The sequence below is a fragment of the Pipistrellus kuhlii genome, unplaced genomic scaffold (genome assembly GCF_014108245.1).
Source record: "Pipistrellus kuhlii isolate mPipKuh1 unplaced genomic scaffold, mPipKuh1.p scaffold_m20_p_24, whole genome shotgun sequence".
NCBI lineage: Eukaryota > Metazoa > Chordata > Mammalia > Chiroptera > Vespertilionidae > Pipistrellus > Pipistrellus kuhlii.
In genome coordinates this window covers 9,696,505-9,718,542 of record NW_023425523.1, presented here as the reverse complement: position 1 = coordinate 9,718,542, position 22,038 = coordinate 9,696,505, and the positions used below count along the sequence as shown (strand labels likewise).

Sequence of the window (22,038 nt, the reverse complement as noted above, 5' to 3'; positions counted from 1 at the left end):
ATATATTATATATATATATATATATATACTTTTTTTTTATTATTGATTTTTCACAGAGAGGAAGGGAAAAGGATAGAGAGTTAGAAACACTGATCCGGTGCCTCTGCACACCTCCTGCTGGAGATGTGCCCACAACCGAAGTACATGCCCTTGACCGGAATCGAACCTGGAACCCTTCAGTCCGCAGACCGAAGCCCTATCCACTGAGGCAAACCAGTGCGGCTTTACATCTTCTTTGACTAGCACTGCCTCTAATGCTTCCACCCCGGCATAGCCTCTTGAATCATGTGCTCTCCTCATCTCTTCTTTGACCCAACAGGCCTGGCCTTCAACCTCATCCCCACTGACAAAGTGGCGGAGTCAACACATTAAGAGCAAAGATCTTGGTATCGAGACCAGGTTTCCCAAGCTCTAGTCCAGTAGGATCCAGCGCCACGCCTTTATTTCTAAGCAGCTCCCCCACACCTCTCCTCCCTCTCCGGCCCCTGCCCCTAGCGCCATCAACCCCCTCCCTGCGCCATCAGCCCCTAGCCCCATGCCTTCCAACCGACCCCAAGCTAATGTCACTCCGCAACATCCCCTCCCAAACATCCGCGCCCTCAGCCCTGGGGCGCTGCTCCGGCCCAGTCAGTGCCTGCAGGCGCCATCCGCAGCCCCTGGGCTCGTGGTGCGCTCACCTCTTCCAGGTTTCGGCTGCCCCGGCTGCCTCTTCCTCCTCCGCCGCCGCAGCCCAGCTCCCGGCCGCCTCCGGGCGCCGTCTCTCCGGGCCCGGGGGCTGCAGCGAGGACTGCAGGGCTCGTGCCGCGTCCCCGGACCAGGAACGCGCGTGGTGCGCCCGGCGGGACGCGCGGCGGCAGCAGCAGGACCCGCTGTCGGTCTTCTCCATGGATTCCCCAGGCCTGGCTACCCCGCTGGTCCTAGTTAACGGTCCCTGCGTGGTCTCGCCGCACTGCCTGCGCGCATCCTCGCTCGGGGTGTGGATGAGCATCCACCCGTTGTCCCCGCTGTGGAGGAGCGTGGGAAGGACCAGGCCTCCGCCAAGGCTGCCCGTGCCACCTGCTCCGCCCAGATTGCGCTGTGCCTCTCCCGCACGCACACCCCCCACCCACTACCTCAACCTGGAGATCTTCTCAGCCCCAGATCTTTTTTTTCTTCTCCCTTTCTGTCCGCTCTATTGCCACCTCCCTCAAGTCCCAACCTCCAAACGGTGCTCCTTTCGCAACCTCTCTCTCCTTAACTCCCCATGTTTGTCTCCCTCCTCCCTCCAAACGACTCGCCCTTACACCTCCTTCACCTCACCACTTCTCAGATTGTTGGCTAGCCTCTTTCCTCTCTCTTTCCCTTTTTAAAAATCTACCTTTCCTTTCCATTTCCCCGTTAATGGTAAGGACCTTTCCTCTAAACAAACTCGGTTTTCCTTTCGGTTGAGACTTTCTGAGTGCCATTTCTCGTGAATTCATAGTAAAGTATGCAGGGGTGGGCAAAATGAGGCTCCCAGTTGTAATGCAAGTAAATACAATAATTAATAAGTAATAATACAAAAATGAACTCTGCGTTTCATGTACTCCTAACTGGAAGCCTACTTTTGCCCACCTTGTAGATACCTTGGAATCCACCATCAAGTCAAGGGAATGTCTTCATGATTCAAAAAAGAAAAGTTCATAAGTCTCGTAAATCCACTGAACATTTGTTCTGAAAACTTTTTTCTCATATTCGTACAGTATCCTCTAAGAACAGAGGCTAAGGAGTCTCCCACAAAGCAGAAAGCTTCTGATGCGCTATTCTAGTTTAGCACAGGCCTGCAACGGTATAGCACTGTAGCGGAGGCCGTGGGTCCCAAGGTTCATAGGCAATAGTCACTATTGTTGATTGGGATGCATTGAATCTTCAGAGCAAGTTGGGAAGAAATGACATCTTGACAAAATTGAGTCTTCCTATCCATAATCATGGAATATATCTCTGTATTTAGTTTTTCTTTGATTTCTTTCATCAGTAGCTTTCAGGTATATTCCCAGAATTGTGCAACCATCACTGCTATCTAATTTCAGGACATTTTTATCTCTTCCCCCCCCCCAACTCACCCCCGCTAAAGAAACCCCATAGCCATCAAAGGTACTCACCATTTCTATCTCTATCATCTGCTATCCCTCCCTCCAGCCCCTGGCAACCACTAACCTATATTCTTTCTTTACATTTCATATAAGTGCAATCATATGACATACAGTCTTTTGTGTCAGACTTTTTTTCACTTAGCATCATGTTTTCAAGGTTCATTTACTTTGTAGCATATGCCAGTATTCCATACATTTTTATTGCTTTTCACATTATATGAAAAGACCACATTTTTTTATTCATTCATCAGTTAATTGACATTTGGATTGTTTGCGTTTTTTACTATTATGACTAATGCTGCTATGGACATTCATACTTCTGAGTGGACACGTTTTCTTTTTTATTATTGACAGTGTTACAGATGTCCCCCTTTCACCCACCAACCCAGCCCCGCTCCACCCCAGATTCTCACCGCACTACTGTCTGTGTCCAGGGGCTATGCATACTTCCATATTTATTTTTTGGTTAATCTCTCCTGCCCGCCCCTCTCCAGCTCCTCCCATCTGAGATTTATCAGTCTGTTCCATGTACTATTTTGATCGTCAGATTCTTTTGTTAGTTTCCACATATAAGTGAGATCATGTGATATTTGTCTTTCTCTGGCCAGCTTATTTTACTTGGTATAATAATCTTCAGGTCCACCCATGCTGTCTCAAAGGGTAAGAAATCCTTCTCTTTTACAGCTGCATAGTATTATATATTATGTAATGTATCAGAGTTTTTTAAAATATATTTTATTGATTTTTTACAGAGAGGAAGAGAGAGGGATAGAGAGCCAGAAACATCGATGAGAGAGAAACATGGATCAGCTGCTTCCTGCACACCCCTTATTGGGGATGTGCCCGCAACCAAGGTACATGCCCTTGACCAGAATCGAATCTGGGACCTTTCAGCCCTATCCACTGTGCCAAACCGGTTTCAGCTGTATCATTTTTTAAAATCTACTTATCTACTGATGGTTACTTGGGTTGTTTTCCAGATTTTAGCTATTGAACATAGAGGTGCATATATTCTTTCTGATCGGTGTTTCAGGATCCTTAGGATATATTTTGTTTTTTTGTACAACATTTACAAGCTCCATGACTCTTGTATTTGACCATTTCACACAGTGTTGTTAGGTTTCAGGCAAAGGTACATAAGCTTTATGAACTCTAAAGCTTTGTACAATGTTTGTTACTATCCTTTTTTTTCACTTAGTGTAAAAGAGTTGAGAACCTTCCAGATTTTGATCACAGTGTTTGCCATTATTACCTAGTCCTGTATCACCCAAAGGACCAAAGGGCAGGAGCTCAAAGGTAACTCCTGGGTGTGAATGAGATGATGCTCATTAAGCCAAACGCAAAAGCAGTTCAGATTTCAGAGTTCCCGAGATCCAAGTGGGGGGCACTTTCACACAGAGGCAGTTCTGGTCTTCTCCTGATGGCTGCTCTGTGACCTAAGAAGACCACTGCCCTCTCCTTGGAGGAATAATTTCAGTGTGTATAAACGGTGTCAGAATAGTGTGTCTAAGAGGGAAAAAGTAAGGTGCAAATATGAATGTTTTTGTTTCAAGAAAGTTTTGCTTCATGCTGACTCTGCATTCTGCTATTAGTTAATTTTTGTGGTTGTAAGTAAGAGAAACTAAGAAAAAATGTGTGTGTGTGGGGGCGGGGGGGGACCTGTTGTAAAGAAATAATGATGGCTCATAGAATCTGTGAGCAGGAATGTTTATGAGCTTTAGGAAGAGACCAGACAGAGCCAGGAACTGGATAGAAGCTGGGACTTGCTCCAACTCTGCTCCTTGTGCATGCCTACTGTATTCTCTATCTACTTCTCTGATCCTTGTAGCAGTATCTTCAAAATATTTATATTAATGTATTTGTATTAAGTTAAAATATTTGTATTAATAACTCTTTACTGGGATTGTTCTTGAAGAGGCTAAATGACCATCATTTGAAAATGTGGTAGAAGGCTGTACTTATTGAGTTGGAGAATGGGAAGTTAGATCAGCTTTTATCTATTAGCTATTCTAAATGTAAGATATTATGATTTTACAAATTTAGGCTCTCATATACACAGGATTGTCTTCTATTTTACTTTCTTACTGTTAATCATCACTTTGGTTTCTTTGTCTTACATATATCCTAGTCTTTTATCTTTTATCTGGAGTCAATCATTAGATCTTATTGGGTCTTCCTCCTCAAATCCTTTCAATAAATAATATTAGTTTTCCCTAATAACTGTAGTTGTAGAAAAGAGAACAAAAACATGAGCTATTTTCTTATGGTTAAATGTTAAGACAGAGTTGTGTCAGGATTAAAGAATAGGCTTTGAAGTTCAAACTCTGTTCAAATCCTTTTCCCATCGCTGCTTCCTGTGTCATCTTGGAAAAATAACTCTCTAGTGTTTTTTTCTCCAACTAAGAAGTGGGAACCTAACATTAAACAACCTTCCTGTGTTGTTTGGTTATTAACTAGTATCCATAAAGCACTTAACGCCAACTGCAAGTGCTTAATAAAGAGTTGTTATTCATATAATAAATACAGAAGTAGTTATTAATTTTAAATAATAAATTTTAAAAAGTTTATAGTTTACAAAACCTGTGTACCTACATTTTTTCATTTAATATTCACAAAAGTCAGGAGAGGCAAATATCCCCATTTTAGAGATGTGGACACCTAAGAAAACAGAGATAGTAACATAAATGGAATTTCTAGAGGTCTCTCCTACAGGGAGTGAATACCTAGTTACTGGAAATTCTAACAAGGCTACCCTGTTACCTATCTTGATAGATGTAGCAGAGGTCCAATTTTTGGAATAGTGATTGACCTAGGTGATTTCTGAGGTCCTATACTTGGTCATTTATTCACACATACAATATCTCCTCCTCCTCCTCCTCCTCATTCTCCTCCTTCACCTCCTCCTCCTCCTTTTCCTCCTCCTCCTCCTTTTCTTCCTCCTTCTCCTTTTCTTCTTCTTCTTCTTCTCCTCCTCCTCCTCCTCCTCCTCCTCCTCCTCCTCCTTTTCCTCCTCCTCCTCCTTTTCCTCCTCCTTCTCCTTTTCTTCTCCTCCTCCTCCTCCTCCTCCTCCTCCTCCTCCTCCTCCTCCTCCTTCTTCTCTAGAAACTGTTCAGGGATCTGGTGGTATAGCATAAACAAGCAAGCAAAAAAAAAAAGGCCAAAATCTCTGCCTAAAAATATACTAACACATAAAATACAATACTATGTATAGGATATATAATATAAAAACCCAGAAATTTTAAATATAAAAATATGTAGCTTGATTTTATTTTACACATCCTCCATCTAAGTACTCATTAACTCTCACCCTCTTTCCAGCCCTCTCCTCACATTAAAGTCTCAGGAAACTAGAACTTTCTATTTCAGTTTGTGTGCCACGCCCTCAAGGCTTATTGGAAGCTCAAAATCCAGCAAAGTGAGTGGGGCCTTGAAAAGTTTCTGGAGGTGGAAGGAGAGGTGGCGGAACTGTGTTGCTGGGGTTGTGTTTCCCAGTGGGACGCCAATTCGCGGGGACCGGTAGTGGAACGCTCTGGAGCTCGTTTCCGGCCACCTCAGCAGGAAGCGGAGACGCCAGTCGCTGGGTCTCCGGGAGCTGAGGCGGAGATCGAACCGCTGCAGCGGCGGAGGAAAGCCAGAGGACGCCGACGGCCGGCCGTGCGGCCCCGCGTTGGGTTCCCGGAGCCTGCGAAGATGCTGCTGCTCACGATGATCGCCCGGGTGGCGGACGGGCTCCCGCTGGCCGCCTCCATCCAGGAGGACGAACAGGTGAGCTCCTGGGTCCCCGCGACCCCAAGCTCTCCGCACAGGATTTCTTCTCTGGACCCTGGCGACTTCCCAGACACTCCAGTCCCCTCCGAAGTGCTTGCTCTTTTACCTTCTGGCTTTGGAGAGACTACCTGTTAGGAGACATCTGCTCTGGAGGCGGAGGTAGACTTTTGTGTTCCGTGTTTCTCTTAAAACGAAACGCTCCGGAGAAGGGATAGGTTCAGCTGATTGGGTTTCCCCCCCAGGGGTCTGTAACGCTCGAGGGACTTTGTTAAAATTCAGGATTTAGAAGTTTTTTGGGATTTTTTTTTTTGCTGCTACTAAGGTTGACTGACAGGCCCTGGGTTAAATCAGCTCCCAAATTCTTCAGCTCCAGCACCTGATCCTTGCCCTAGCTTGCTGATGATATCTGTTGAAAGTGGGTGAGGTAATATTGCCACATATAGGCACCTGTTTGAAGTCCAGTACAGAACCTTCTTTCAAGGTTATGCCCAATCCCCACTTCCTGTAAGTCTTACTGATGGAGTCATCACCCCTGTGTTATCTTCCTGTTAGGCGTTCTACCTTTATCTTAACTATTTTTTCTTTTCCTTTTAATAGAGCTTCCTAGCAGGCAAATGACAGGTCTTAGTCATCTTTGTGTTTATGACAGCTTTTACAACAGCAGCTTCATGCCACTAGGTGCTCAGAAATGTATTGAATTGATTAAAAACAACAACAAACTCCAGACGTCTCGAAAAGGAGCTCCTTTGTAACATGTTTAAAGTGACCAGTTTTATCCTCCTTTCTCACACAGCCTAAGTAGTTTTGGGACGAAAACTTCAAGGCCTAAAAATAAGACTGGTTGTAGAAAAAAATATATATATATTTTGCACGTATCTTTTCTTGGACTTTTTGTTCATATATTCGTGAAAAATTAATTATTAAGCACATCCAATGTGCCACGCCTGGTGCTGATGCAGAGGATTAGCACACATAGTCCCTACTTTCCTGGAACGTAGAGTTTGGTGGAAAAACCAGACAACTAACAAGCAATGATAACGTAGTGTAACTGCTATGGAAGAGGAAGGAGGTTTGGTTAAAATGGAAAAGGCATGGTATCTCAGTGGATTTGGGGAGATCAGGAAACTGTTCCCAGAAGAAATGGCATTTAAACTGACAGTAGTGTTAAGTGATAAGGGAGGCGTCTCTCTGGCTGTATGCATTTGTAAATTTGATATAGAAATGTGTTTACTTTCACTTTTAGAAGAACAGTGATACAGATTTTGAAGTTGCAGGTCAAGCCAAGTGAAATGTTTTCAGTTCATTCAACAAAACAAGTTTAAACATTGATATAAAATGTGTGTGTGTGTGGGGGGGGGAGCACGCCCTGAATTTTAAATTGTGAAATATTTTTCTCTTTTCCAATTTGTTAAGATTTTCTAGGAACACTGTCCAGAAGGAGTGGAAGTTTTAAATGGAGCGTGATTTGGAAAAGTAGGATGGTGAAATATTCTTTAAAGGATGTGTCATTTGAGAAATCGTTTTCCCAAAGTGGGGGAAATCTGGTCAGCTTTCCAGCTATTGCATTGAATTTCAATGTGGGCGAAGAATACAAAAATGGATTTGAAGTTAAATTAATATTAGTAGGCTTCTTCTCTCTACCTTGATACTTTATTCAAAAATTGACATACTATTGTGTGTATCTTAATTAAAAATTAGGTATCCATCTACCAAAATGGGTTGCTTTGTTCAATTGACAAGGAAAGAAACTTCACACAAAAACATTTTTTGTGGTTGTACTACCATGGTGATTTCCTTTAGAAATGTTGAATTTGAATGATAAAGTATTAAACTTTTATTACCTGCAAAAATATCAATCGTAGACTAATTTTTACCGTTACAATAGTATACAGAATATTTATAGAAAGCTTACTACGTTCCATGCACTGTGTTAACCCTGTCAAGTGCATGATACGCAATTTTAACAGCAATAAATACTGTTATCCCCATTTATAGATAAGGAAGCTCTGAAATTTAGGATGTGTCTCTTGAGTAAGGTCACATAGCTTATAAGTAGCACAACAAAATTTTTTTTTTCATTTTTTTAATCCTCACCCAAGGACATGCTTAGAGAGAGAGAGAGAGAGAGAAGAGAGAGAGAGAGAGAGAAAGAGAGACATTGATCGATTGCCTTCTGTACATTTCCTGACCAAGGATAGACCCACAACTCAATATGTGCCCTGGCTGGGAATTGAACCGGCAACCCTTCAGTGCACAAGACAATGCTCAACCAACTGAGCCACTCTGGCTGGGCACAATGCAATTTTTTATCAGGGTTTCTTAACTTCAGCACTGTTGACATTTTGGGATGGATAATTATTGCGGAAACTGTCCTATGCATTGTAGGATGTCTAGCAGCGTCCGTGGTCTCTACACCTTAGATGCCAGTAGCACTACCTCTACCCTCCGTCCAGTTGTGACAACGAAAATGTTTGCAGACATAGCCAGATGTCCTGGGGTGAGGAGTGGCAGGTGGAGCAAAATTAACCCTGGTTTGGAACCCTGGTTTTTAATCAATATCTGTCTGACTCTAGACTAGAGCCTTAGTACCTACCCACTACACTAAATTTACAACCTTGTCCTATGATTTTTAATAATGTATTTACATCTTAGGAGTCCAGAAATAATTTTTTAAGAAATGGATATCTCTTCCAAATATTTTTATAGTAAGTATCTTAATTAAGCAGGTATACCTTCTAGGTGACATTTTACATTTAATATTAACTCAAATTCATAGGAAGTGTTTAAGAAATCATGTGGCAGCTTGAATCTAGGTCTCACAACATACGCACTACTTATGTTAAAGATAAACCCTATTTGCTTTCAAGATTAAAGTCTACCTACAAATAATTAAATTAGATATCTTAATTCTGTTTCCTACTTTATCTAAAAATGGACTTGAACCTTTTATACACTAAAAGGAAAGGTATCAGTTGGTAATCCAATAATGAATCAGATGTGAATGTCTGATAAATTCTGAAACTAATCTGAGTTCATCCAGTAACATATTTAGGATGTGGTTCTGTATATAATATAAAAAGTACAGGGTAGTAATTGGCCAAACAATTGCATTGGTATCACTAGGACTGCTGAACAATTAGTTGTGTCAATAAAATATATTAAAAAAAGAGAAATAAAAAAAGATAGCACTGAACAAGATAAATATACAAATTGATAATTCTAGTGGTCTCTGCCTAACTCCCAGGTTTACTTGTTTACTTTCTTATTCATATTTAATTGTTCAGTTTACCATTTTATTCTTATTTATTTTATTTTTAAAAAAATATTTTATTGATTTTTTTACAGAGAGGAAGGGCACAATGCAATTTTTGGGCCTAAGGAGCAAGGCAGGGCCAGACTGGCGACTTGAGGGTGGGCAGTGCTACACAATTTCGAATCGCGCTGCTGGGCTCTTAGTGTTAATATTATAGTCATCATGCTGTATGTTAGATCCCCATGACTATTTATTTTATAACTGGAAGTTTGTAACTTTTAATCCCTTTCATCTTTCACTCACTTCTCCCTCTTCCCCCTGGCAACCACCAGTCTGTTCTCTGCATCTATGATTTTGTTTTTTTGTTTTGTTTTGTTTTTGTTTTTTTAGATTTCACATATAAGTGAGGTCATACAGTATTTCTTTCTTTGACTCTCTTAATGTAATGGCCCTCAAGGTCCATCCATGATGTCACAAATAGTAAGATTCCATTTTCTTAATGGCTGGGATAGTATTCTACTGTGTATATATACCACATCTTCTTTATCCTTTCATCCATTTTTGGACACTAAGGTTGTTTCCATATCTCAGCTATTGTAAATAATGCTGCAATGAATATAGGGGTGCATATATCTTTTCAAATAACTGTGCTCATTTTCTTTGAATAACTACCCAGAAGTAGGGTTGCTGGATCATAAGAGTTCTATTTTTAATTTTTTGAGGAACCTCCATAATGATGGCTGCACCATTGTACATTATCATTAAACAATGTTGCATATATATTTACATTTCCACCACAGTGAATGAGGGTTCCCTTTTCACAATATTCTTACCAACACTTGTTATTTCTTGTCTTTTTGACATTAGCCATTCTGGCGGGTGTCAGGTGGTATCTCATTGTGGTTTTGATTTGCATTTTCAATTCACCATTTTAAATATAGCTATAACTTGTACCTTGCTTATCTGTCGTTGAAATAATTTTTATTGCTTCCTCATTTTTACTCTTAGCTCAGCATTTTACTATATAGAATTTTAAGATTTCACTTCGTTCTTTCTCAATACTCAACCTCAGATCCAGACCAGTAACAACACTCTACTGAGCAATACTGAGCAGGACTGGAAAATTCTTAAATGAAGGTGTCTTCTTTCAGGCTTTTCGGGACCTTCAAAAGTACCAGAGTCAGGCTAAGCAACTCTTTCGAAAATTGAATGAGCAGTCCCCTACCAGATGTACTTTGGAAGCTGACACCATGAGTTTTCAGTGAGTATAATCCTGCTTTCTCTGTGTTCATTTAAGTATGAAATACAGAAATACAGTAAATATAAGTAACATGTGATGAGAGTAATTTTTTAAAAGTAAGATAACTTTAAAAATGTGATCTCTTCATGAAGCCACTTCCCTAGCTCTGATTCTGCAAAACTGAGATCTCGGTTTGTTTATTCATCTTGTGCTAGTGAATGCTGTACCTGTCATGCAATAATAGATAGCTTTTGCTTTAGGAGCTTCATAGAACCAGACACATTCAGATTAGTACCCTGCTCAAACATCTATATATATCCAATCAGTAGCTGTGATGCACACTGATCACCAGGGGGCAGACACTCAATGCAGGAGCTGCCATGATGCACACTGGCCATTTAAAAATAAATGGTACCATGGACCTGGTGCCAACAAACCAACACTTGGCTTCCCCCAAGTGGGACACAGGTCCCGCCACCACCCCAGAACAACATACCACCAAATTGTAGCCAATGCTGCCAAGACCTCATGGCATAAAATGCGGCCCACAGCCCAACCTAGCCCAGAAACTCTTGCTGTGAGCACCAGGTAATGACATCACATAGCAACACCTGGCTTCCTCTCCCTAGTGACTAGCCTCCTTACAGTTTCTTTAGCCTATGAACTTGACTTGCTTTATAGCCAGGTGGAAACATTTTACAGTTCAACCAAATGTCTGTGAAGCATTTTCCCGTGCCTTATTTCATTTGATCCTCAAAGAAGTCCTGGAATAGGTAGATAGGAGACTCAGTAGAATCTTTTTTTTTTTTTTTTTTTTCATTAGCAAGACAACAGAGATTTAGAAAGTCTAGGAACTTGACCCAACTGAAAAGAAGTAAGAAATGGTAGAACTTGAAAATGACTTAAGGTTTTCTCACTGCACAGAATATAGTCCAACACTGATGCAGTTAAATATTTTACCCTTATTCTTCCTTTGTGATCAATAATAATAATCTGCTTCGTGTTGATATTTACTGCTGTGTTGGTGACAATTATCTGAAAGAAGTTGGGTTGCTTCAGTGGGCTGGGAAAAGTTTAGCTAAATCAGAAAGCAGGTCTAATTAATCAAGTGTGTGTGTGTGTGTGTGTGTGTATACACACACACACACACACACACACACACACATATATATATATATATATATATATATATATATATATATAGCTAAGTTGACTTGTGCATTTGCAGTACATATAAAGCTCTTGAAGGTGATAAAATAGGAAGGATTAAAGAAAAGAGAGGATAAGAAAATCAGAGAAAAAAAAGGATTAGCTGAACAATTGAATAATGTTGCTATTTTAGGAACTCAGATACTAAGGTAATATAGACCTGGGAACAGCCTTGTGTATTTAACTTAAAAGGAAAAAAATAAAAACTGCCACTCATCAAAAACAAGCAAATAAGTATACAAAAACAAAACAAAAAGCCCTGGACTATTGGTTAATAAAGTAGTGGCATTAAGTTTCATTAGGTATTAATTTGTGTAGTTTAAAAAACATTTGCTATAAACCTTAATTTTTAAAAAAATATATTTTATTGACATTTTTAGAGAGAGGGTTAGAGTTAGAAACATCAATGAAAGAGGAACGTCGACCAGTTGCCTCCTGCACACCCCCTACTGGGGATGTGCCCGCAACCAAGGTACATGCCCTTGACTGGAATCAAACCTGGGATCTTTCAGTCCGCAAGCCGATGCTCTATCCACTGAGCCAAACCAGTTTTGGCTAAACCTAATTTTTAAAATTAAAAATTTAAAGGCGCTTAATTATATACTATCTTTATCTCTACTATGGGTTAGGAAAAAAACAACAAAAGATAGGACAGCAGTATTATTACCATCATCATCATCATCATTATTTTAAAGGGCCTGAGTGATCATTTAATAGACAAGAAACACTACTCTGTGGAGTCCTAGGATGCCTTAGGAGTGGGGCAAGGGTGGGGTGAGGGACCCGTAGACTCCTAATTAAAGAACGTATTTTATTTTCTATACATAATTGTTTTCTGAATGTAATTTTTGCTGAAATAAAGACTACAATGGCTAAAACACATTTGAAAACCACTGAGTAGCCTAATCTCTTTCCAAGAATATCTCAGACAAGTAATCGTTACCAGACAGGGGTCTGGCCCGGAGCGGGTCTGCCTAGGGGCAGGCTGGTAGTGTGTGGGTTCTTGACTTCATGCAGGAAAGATTCACAACCCGCGTCCAGGCGATTTTCAGAGGACAGTTATTAAAGCTGGGGACAGTGAAACAAGGAAGGGCCTCGGATAGAAGCAGCAACGGGAGAGGGACTAGGTGGGGAAGTGAGCCTAGGCTGGGCTGCTTTGGCTCACTAATAAGTCAGAGAAAAGGGGGACAGGGTCAGGGGATCGCTGCCCATTGCTCCTTGGTAGCAACCCTTAGAGTTTAGGAGATACATGCCTGGGGGGGTGTGGGTGGGGGGCTGAGAGAGGCACGCCGGGTGCTCCTTGGAGGGAGAGCATGTCCTGGGACTTACCATTTGAATGTTTTAAAGGCTGGGGGTTTATGAGAGAATCTCTATAGAATATTCATCAGTTTTATGCTGGTGCCAAAATAAGATTTATTTCCTTAACTTCATCTGTCCTTGGGTACGGTTGGGACAAATGGCATTAATTGGATTTCTGCTCTCTGTCTCCCCGATTAGAGTGATTCGGGCTATTTACCTCTGGTTGGGGAGGAGAAATGCAAACCATTTACTGTTAAGTGTCTTTGGTTTAGGGACAGTAAGATTATGCAATTTATTAGATGGCTGTAAACTGCTTGTTTAACTACCTGCGTCAGTTTCCTTACTCTGCTTGTCCGGGCTTAGTAGCTCATCATAGTCCCTTCCAGAATATTGGGAAGCTCACTCCCACAGAGGAAGCCAGCTCTGTTACTGGGTAGTTTCCAGTTGATACAGAGTACTCCTACCTTGATACCAGGGGATATTTTTAGTTCCGAGGTCATTATTTTCTATAAATGTTAAATTCCAACTTTTAAGTAACCATGACATTTTTTAGTTTCACTGTTTTTCTTACAGCTGGAAGGAGTTTAAAACTGTGCTTACTAGTTTACCATATATAATCAAAGGATGGATGGAGTCACAACTCCAAGATTTCAAGAAAAAGCCTTAGTTATTAGGACAGTTTAGTTGAAGAATTATATAGTGAATAGACAGCACATGTAACTCCTTTTGGGATATACTTCTAATAACAGGGAGATGTTTGCTTTCCAATTCCAAGGATTTGTTGTTTGAAATTGGCTGGGGTTAGAATATTTTTTTAAAAATATGTTTTATTGAATTTACAGAGAGGAAGAGAGAGGGATAGAGAGTTAGAAACATCGATGAGAGAGAATCATAGATCAGCTGCCTCCTGCACACTCCCTATTGGGGATGTGTCCACAACCAAGGTACATGCCCCTGACCAGAATCGAACCCGGTACCCTTCAGTCTGCAGGCCGACGCTCTGTCCACTGAGCCAAACCGGTTTTGGCGGGTTAGAATATTTTTGAAAAGCTTATATGGCACTGAAAGTCTGCTTCACATTGTTAGAGGAATTGTTACTGTACAAACAACTTTTCTCTTACTCTTTTGTTTCTCTCCAGCTACATTATTGAACACGGAGTGTGTTACTTGGTTTTGAGTGAAGCTAACTTCCCTAAGAAGTTGGCTTTTGCCTACCTAGAAGATTTACACTCAGAGTTTGATGAACAGTATGGAAAGAAGGTGCCCACTGTGTCTAGACCTTATTGCTTTATTGAGTTCGGTAAGTTTTTGTTCCTCGCCTCTCTATCAAGGGAGCAAAGAATGTGGAAAAGCAATTTGTTACACTGATGATTTTCACATAATTTTACTGACGTTTTGGATTCTACCGCTTTCTTTCATTCCACTTCTTTTTTGTCCTTTTAAATGAATGGGGCTTCCTTCTAATAAGTAATTTTCACTAGTCTTTTGATCTTTTCCCCATAGAACTTGTTGCCCTTTGCCCTTTTTGGTTACTTGGTTTGATTCTTCATTAAGGTCAAGTCTACTTAATTGGTGTATAATAGCTGAGTTCTTTTCCCAAGCAGACACAAACATACTCACAGTAAGGCTCATTTTATGGGGATGGGGGTCAGAATTTGAAAATCAGCAAGATTTTTGGTGTCTTGTTTCTTTTAGAAAAATAAGGTTCTCTAATTTTAAAGAAAAGTACCAAAGATAGATGGCATTGGGGGATAACATTTACTACATGCTGAAGTAGTGAGTATGGTGTTGATATTTGTGTAAGAATTATAGACTCAGCACTGCTCAGCCTTGTTAAAGTGTCCGATGGCAACATCAAAGAAAATGCCCTAGTACAGCAAATAGAGGAAATAAGAACAAGTATGGTCAGCCTTCACTGCTGACATTTTTAGTTGAAAAAAAGAAATTGTTTTTGTTTTGTTTTTTACTATCTATATTTCTGAAATGTTTTGTTTTCTAGATAAGGTCATCTCCTTTTTTTTTTTTTAGAAATAAAGCTTAGCAAAATACTCCAGTGTTTTATAACTCTCCAAGAGCTAATTTTTTTAATGTATGTGTTTTTTAATTTTATGTTTGTGGACAATAGCAGTCCAGTAAGCCAAGAAAAAAAAAAAAAAAAGACTGCTGGTGTCACGATCACACAGGAAATAATTGGTACACTCAGGTTAGGTGAAAGGATTATAAACAGAGACATGAATGGGCTATGGGTGAACTGCAAGGTACTGGGGCCCGTAACAGTCATTGTTACCATCCCCAGGCCCAAAGAAATGAGAAAAAGAAGCAGTTTCTGGATTGGGGAAGGAGAAAATGTATAGAGAAGGCCAACTCCAGTGTAAGTTGGTGAAGGGACGTTGCCAACCCAAGGTGACTTTCCAGGGAGGAGCTAGAGGATTAAATACCCTGATGTCACTGCTTGCTCTTCTTTCTTACTCTTGGGGCTCCCCCTTTGGCTCAAAGCTATGTCAGTATGATATATATTTTTTTCTCCTTAGCATGGATTATTGATAGAGTCCATGTAGGTCAACTTCCCAAGGCAAAAACAGGGTGCAGAATAGTGGAGAGGAGATCAAAAGAGGCAAATGAGGTATCCAGCACAAATAGCTTAAGATTTTTGTCAAATATTGAGAATGTCATCTTTAATAATAAGTCATTCTTATATAGTTCTGAGAAATAGAGACATGACCTAAACATGAATGAAGCTGCCATTTTATAGTGGTTATTTGGGAAAACGCCCTAATAACATGTCTGCCTTACCCAAAGTTTACAAACAGAGTGGAATTGGGATGAACATTAAAGAAAATATTCTAAGACATTTTTTTTCAACTTTTTAATGATAGAGTGACTCTTTTGCCATGTTAGGCTGTAGAAATGCTAGATTGTTGCCAGTCTTCTTTTTTTTAGGGAATGTGTCGAGTTAAGTAATGAAACTATAAGAGTCCTCAGAATACAGTTGGAAAATGTCTGCTTTCAGACAAGGCTTACTGTAGTGAGTCTTAATTTCTCTAAGGATCCTGAAAGTAGGTACTTCTAATTTGCACTTTGAAGGTGTGCAAAGGACATTTCTCCTGCATGGTCATCTCATTATATCTTTACAATTTACAAATAAAGAAATCAAAACTCCCCTTCTGATACTCATGCAATAGCTTGGTTAAGCATGGATAGCAGCAATCCAGCACTAAACTCAGAACTCCCTAATCCCTGTTTCAGTATTTTAATGGACATGAAAAAAGTCCTTCATGGTCATTGCTCTCCGTCATTCTAGAGACCTACATCCAGAAAACCAAGAAGCTGTACACTGACAGCCGTGCTCGGAGAAACCTGGGCTCCATCAACACTGAATTGCAAGACGTGCAGAGGCTCATGGTGGCCAATATCGAAGAAGTGTTACAACGAGGAGAAGCCCTCTCAGGTAGTAGCTAAAAGCCATCCGAGTCTTATGAAGAGGCGGTTCTCATTCCAGAGGCAAGGATAGCTTGTATTAGTGTAACTCGCATGCTGTCAGAGTCTCTGGAGCACTGTTGTTAAGACTCCATCTCTCAGAAACAGATGACATGATAAAGCTTCCAATATGATATTTTTTTCTTAGCAGGATTAGATTTGTTGAGTTGAAACAGTAAGGGTCTCTCATTCCATATCAGAAGCAATTACTATTTCCAAGATATTTCCAAAGTTTAGTAAGTATTTACAGAAACACTTACATAAGTGAGTGGAAATGAGAAGAAGAATGAGAGGAAATTGTCGATTGCTTTGGTTTCCTGAGTAGCCACTTGGGGAGATTTTACTGCCGCCAGATTAAATGTTATATAATTCTCTGCTGAAAACTTTAAGAATTCTGAATGCAATATAAGATTTAGTCTGGTCTCAACTTACTTTTCATTCATTCAGTCATTATTGTGTACTTGTAATGTGCAGAAGCATTGCGTTTGCTATACTGGGAGGTAAGGAGATTACAAACTCCTCTCCTTCTCCCTAGTTACAAACATTCTGACTCAGTCAGGTCATCCTGGACCTGTCTTTTAAATCTAGATAGGAGCTACCTCTATGAAGAAGCCTTTGCTCCCCTGGCCAGTGTGGCTCAGTTGATTGCGTGTCGGCCCATGCACCAAGAGGTTGCCGCTTAACTTCTCGGTCAGGGCGCAGGCTCTATCCCCAGTATGAGGTGAGGCAAAGGCAGCCTCTCATCAGTGTTTCTCCCTCTCCCTTCCTCTCTCCCTCTAAAATCAGTTCAAACATATTTAAATAAATAAGCCTTTTCTGATCCTTCTAGTCCATATCTCATTAAATTCTTTAAAGCACTTAGCTACATGTGGTGTTTTTTAGCACTTAAAGGGGTGTTTGTGTATATGTGTGTATGTAGTTATTTAGGTAAACTTCCTGAAATATATATTTGGTATTAATAAATATATTAAGTATAAATTTATTAAGTATAAATATATTATTAATATCAAATATATATTTCAGGAAGTTTACCTAAATAACTACATATAATACTTATACTTAATATATTTATTAATACCAAATGTATATTTAATGTTTAAATGTTACTTAAGTGTTTAAATGTTACCTAAGTGTTTAATGTGGACATGTACTCTCTAAAAGTGCTTATGTTTTATGTCTATTTCATATATTTTACGTCTCTCATAGTAAAGATTGCAAGTAGATGTCTTAGGAATATTTCTTGAATTTAACCTTTCTACATATTCATGAATAAATTTTGTTATTACATATTGCAAATTTTAACCTTTGTGTTCCTAGGAAGCAATTGTCCAAGCATACAGCTTGACACTCTTTAAAAATCTAATTTTAAGTGAGTCTGTGTATATTTTCATCATAATAGACTTACAGTTTCTACTTGTGATTAAGTAGACCACAGGAACTTTTTTAAAATCCAAAATACATATATTGGTGAGTTCATAAAAAATGTAAAGAATTCTGTCCTACTGCTTTGCTGGCTGCTACAAAGCTGGATGCTGATTGAAAAAGAAGTACATTTATACCCTGAAGTAACTTCACCTGATTGGGAAAATAAGTAACATTATCAGAAATGTATAGATGGTATTAGAAACAAACATCAAAGGAACACTTTGTGTTAGACAAGATGGTAGGAGGACTACATATATTTTATTAATTCTTTAGAGTAATCCTAGGTGAAGTGGGAGGTGCCAAACCAGTTTTATAGATAAAGAATCAGAGACTCCAAAAGGTTGTGTAGCTTTCTAAAAGCCACACTGCTTTTTCATTGTATGTTAGTTTTAAATAGACATATAGACAACGAGAGCTATAAAAATATAGAAGGAAGTAGATAAATGTGATCTGAGCAGCAAAGATTCTTGAAATTTGATACATCAGGAAGGAGTAAAGAGTGGTATTTTAAGAGGAAGAAAAACCATTTCTGTATGGAGCATATTTGAAGGACAATAAAAAAAAAATAAGCCTACCTCATATTATGTTTTCTATCTCTTTAAGCTTCTTCATAATAAGAATCCATCTTTTATGCCTTCTCTAATTTTTAAAGTTGTATAGCTAATCTGCTTTGCATTTAAGACCCAAGAATAGTTCCTGTAAGTTCTTTCAGTAAGATCAACTTATGACCTTTGTTACTGCCTAAATATACCTATTTCTCTTAAGTCATAGGTTTTGTCATTTCATTCAAAGGTGTCACTGTAAATTTCAAAAATATAGGAATCAAAAACATGTTTTGGCCATCATTGTATCCTCTATCTAGCACTTCACATGCTGTCTTCACATATTTGCTAAACGACTTCTCCAAGTGGTAGCTTTGTCTTAATGATATCATGTGCTTCTAAATGTTCTGATGCAGAGGAATTCACTTAACTATTACTTATTTCATATGCCCTAATACTTGTTCCTCTGCCAGTTATTCTCAGCAGATTTAGATTCATTTAGCAAATATTTATTTATTGCACACTGATTATATATGCCAGACTCTGTCCTAGTTATTAGGGATATAGCAAAATAAACACAATAGTTAAAAACCTCTGTCCAATGAGTTGTACATTCTAGTAGACTGGCTAGAAAGATTCCTTGCATCATTGTCATGGTTATTTCTCATCCTGTAACTTCTTCTTTTTACATGACTAGGTGTTTTTCTTACAGAACAAGTTGATAATTTAGAAGTATTGTAGCTGTCATGCCTGTGCTATTAAGTAATGCCACATTTCTCAATCAAAACAGTCTCTATTAGGCAACTCCAAATATTCCAGAAGCATTCTCTGAGGAAGAACAAACATTCAGATTGCAAAATAGTTTTTCAAAAACTCAAAGAAGTAAAAAGTTTGATCAGAATTCACTTATGTCAAATTGAGAATTTGTATTTATTATTAAAATATGCCATGTATTTTAGTCTAGTCTAGCTTTTGTCTATCTGGCTATTTCTCTTAATTGCTCAGTTAATAATCCTATCTACATGGATTATTATTTTTAAAATATGAGGGAATATAATTTAGACCATTGAAAGATTATGGAGATGCTTAATGTCGGCCAACATTTCTCAGATGTTTACCATAAGCAGGCATTGTGCTCACTTCACAGGCATTTGCGTGTACCCATAAGCCTATGATATAGTTTCTGTTATCCCCAGTACGTAGATGATGAAACCGGGGCTTTCGTGAGGCTGAGTTACATGGCTGATGCTTGTGAAATTTGACCAAAGAGTCAGAGGCCAGTGCCTGCACTCCTAACCACTTAACTATGCAGCCTCAAGAATTTGAACATTACTTGGTCTGATAATTTTTAAATCACTGTAGAGTTTTCAGTGCTTCAGGATCATGAATTAATCATAACAGGTAACTTGACCCTTAAAATAAAAGTCATCATTTAAGCATTGTGGTTGTTTGGTATAGTGCCACTCCTTTTGGTTATTTTTATGACTTCATACATTTGATAAAATACTTCCAGGTACTAATTAGTGTTTTCCTCTCTTCCTCTTTGACAGCATTGGATTCAAAGGCTAACAATTTGTCCAGTCTGTCTAAGAAATACCGCCAAGATGCGAAGTACTTGAACATGCGGTCCACTTACGCCAAACTCGCAGCTGTGGCCGTGTTTTTCATCATGTTGATAGTGTATGTGCGGTTCTGGTGGCTGTGAAGTAGTGAAGCGGTCACTGGCAAGGGAGAGCCTAGACCCCGGCAGTTGTGTGTTTTCAGGAAGCTGAGCTCACAGAGATGTGTGTTAGAATCCAAGCGGGACTTCTGCCTTTAAGGACTTTGCAAGAAAAGACAAATCCTGAAAATGAAAGGTTACACCTCACTGGATGAAGCTTAACCCCATGTGGAAAGTCTCTTTTGGGGGCAGAGGCTTTCTCAGGGTGCTAAGCTGTCTATGTTAGGGAACAGTAGATTGTTTTATTTTGGGTATTTTTTTCCCCTCCCGGTGGTTTTACATTTTTAAGACAGCACTGATTGGGGCATTTATTCTTTAACGGAGCTATCAGTGAGATTTAACTAAACCAACCTGTGCTAGCAACAGGCTGAAATTCCTTCAGAGAAGGCAGTCCTCTGGGAAGTGTTTTGACTCTATCTGATCGACATTCCTTTTGTTGGTGACATTTGTGATTTTCAGTAATCTGAGTTTTTGATGGCCTTTTAAATAAGACTCCAGTGTGTGAAGGTTAATTGCTGTGCAGCAAAGATCTTGTCTGTTGGCCCCTGTAGGAAGTTAACCTTTGTTATTTTCCTTTTATATTTTGCTTATTGCACAATTGCTTTAGGGTTCAACAAATTATATTAAGATGCCTTGAAATTCTATTATAGCACTCCTTGATTAAGAAGCTAAAATGTTTTCTGTCATTTATTCCTTTAAGAAAATTTAAATTAGTTTGGGACATGCTTAATTTTATTTTGCAACATCTGTTTTATATGAAGAGTGAGGATAGCGTACCTGTAGCCAGAGGCCCCTGACTATAGCTTTGTCCTGCCCCGTTCTCATTGTCTCCACTAGTCTCCCCCACTCTCTCCCTCTTGTCACTGTTTGCTGACATTTAAAAAGTTATTCTGTGCCCAATAGTTTCATGTCCCATAGGCATCTTCTCAGGACAGTCTCAAATTTCAAAATGGAGAATGTTCAGCTGTGTGGTTAATTAAATTTAAAGTATTGCTGAGTGGCTACTCAAACTACTAAACACATTTATCTGAGAAAGTCTGAGGGCACCTCACACCTGCTTAAGTTTATATAAATCCTCTGAGAATGACCTAGAGCTCGGCCACTCATTTATAGTGTCTTCTAGTAACAAAAGAACATACAATTTTTCCCCTTTTTGCTCAGGGATAATGGGGATTTTCTTTTACCTTCTGAGATTGAATTTTCTAAATGGGAGAATAGGTCTTTTAATTATTGTCACAAGGGCCTGCAATATAACCTATTACTCCTACAAATATTTCTTTAAATTGTAGAGGAAAATGAGCCATCTTCTTACCTCTTAACATCTTCGGAAAGAATTTTAACCCAGTGAGCAATTTTATAACTGTGGGCTTGTTTTATAACTGTGGGCTCATCAAAGCTACTGTCTTGATTTCTGATAGAGGAATTCTTTTTCCTTATGACAGGCGAGGAGAAATGCTTATTTTACTCCTGATAACTTACAGAACTATAATAATTTTTTTTTTCCATTTTGGACCTACATCTGCCAATCGGAGTTTTGTGCATGAAATACGGAGTTACTTTTTATAGAGAATAAGTGCTTTTAAGTCTCCAAAGGGCTCGTCCCTCAGTAATGATGTTGGTAATAAAGCCTGTGAAAGGCTGGAAACTAAGTAGAGGCACCAGAGCATTTGGTGCTTCTGTAGCAATGGAGAGTGGCAGCTCGCTGTTGAGAGTTGCATGCTGTAACCAAATGGTCAGCAGTGAAATAAATACTTCTAGAATGTTCCCTTCAGTGTGAAGTGTTGTTATCTAGTTTATTTATGTCCCTATACCCCTCTAGCTATTTTTCTACATAAACTCAGTGGGTTAAAAATGACAAGGGATTATGGAATGACAAAGGAATAAGAAAATGGTTTAAGATTATGATGGTAGAAAAAGAACAAGACTGTCATAATATGGCTCTTACTTCTGCTCTTTATTAGAGGTGGTGGGAAGGGAAGATCTGACTAGATGAA

At 39.3% G+C, this 22,038-nt stretch overlaps 2 protein-coding genes across 9 annotated transcripts in view; one reads left to right on the top strand and one right to left on the bottom strand.

The window, feature by feature from the left end:
• LOC118727187 (myomegalin) overlaps window positions 1-695 on the bottom strand; it is a 136,690-nt gene extending 135,995 nt beyond the window's left edge. For all 8 annotated transcript variants that reach the window (XM_045586976.1, XM_045586979.1, XM_036452707.2 and 5 more), the window contains exon 1: window positions 678-695. The gene's annotated coding sequence lies outside the window, so the exon portion shown is untranslated. The remainder of the gene's footprint in view (window positions 1-677) is intronic.
• A 4,931-nt stretch (window positions 696-5,626) lies between these two features.
• Window positions 5,627-21,808, top strand: SEC22B (SEC22 homolog B, vesicle trafficking protein). The gene is made up of 5 exons (XM_036452582.2): window positions 5,627-5,876; window positions 10,284-10,393; window positions 14,020-14,180; window positions 16,182-16,328; window positions 19,875-21,808. The coding sequence occupies exons 1-5, from the start codon at window positions 5,802-5,804 to the stop codon at window positions 20,027-20,029; spliced, it is 648 nt and encodes a 215-aa protein (XP_036308475.1). The 5' UTR covers window positions 5,627-5,801; the 3' UTR covers window positions 20,030-21,808.
• Window positions 21,809-22,038: the final 230 nt, after the last annotated feature.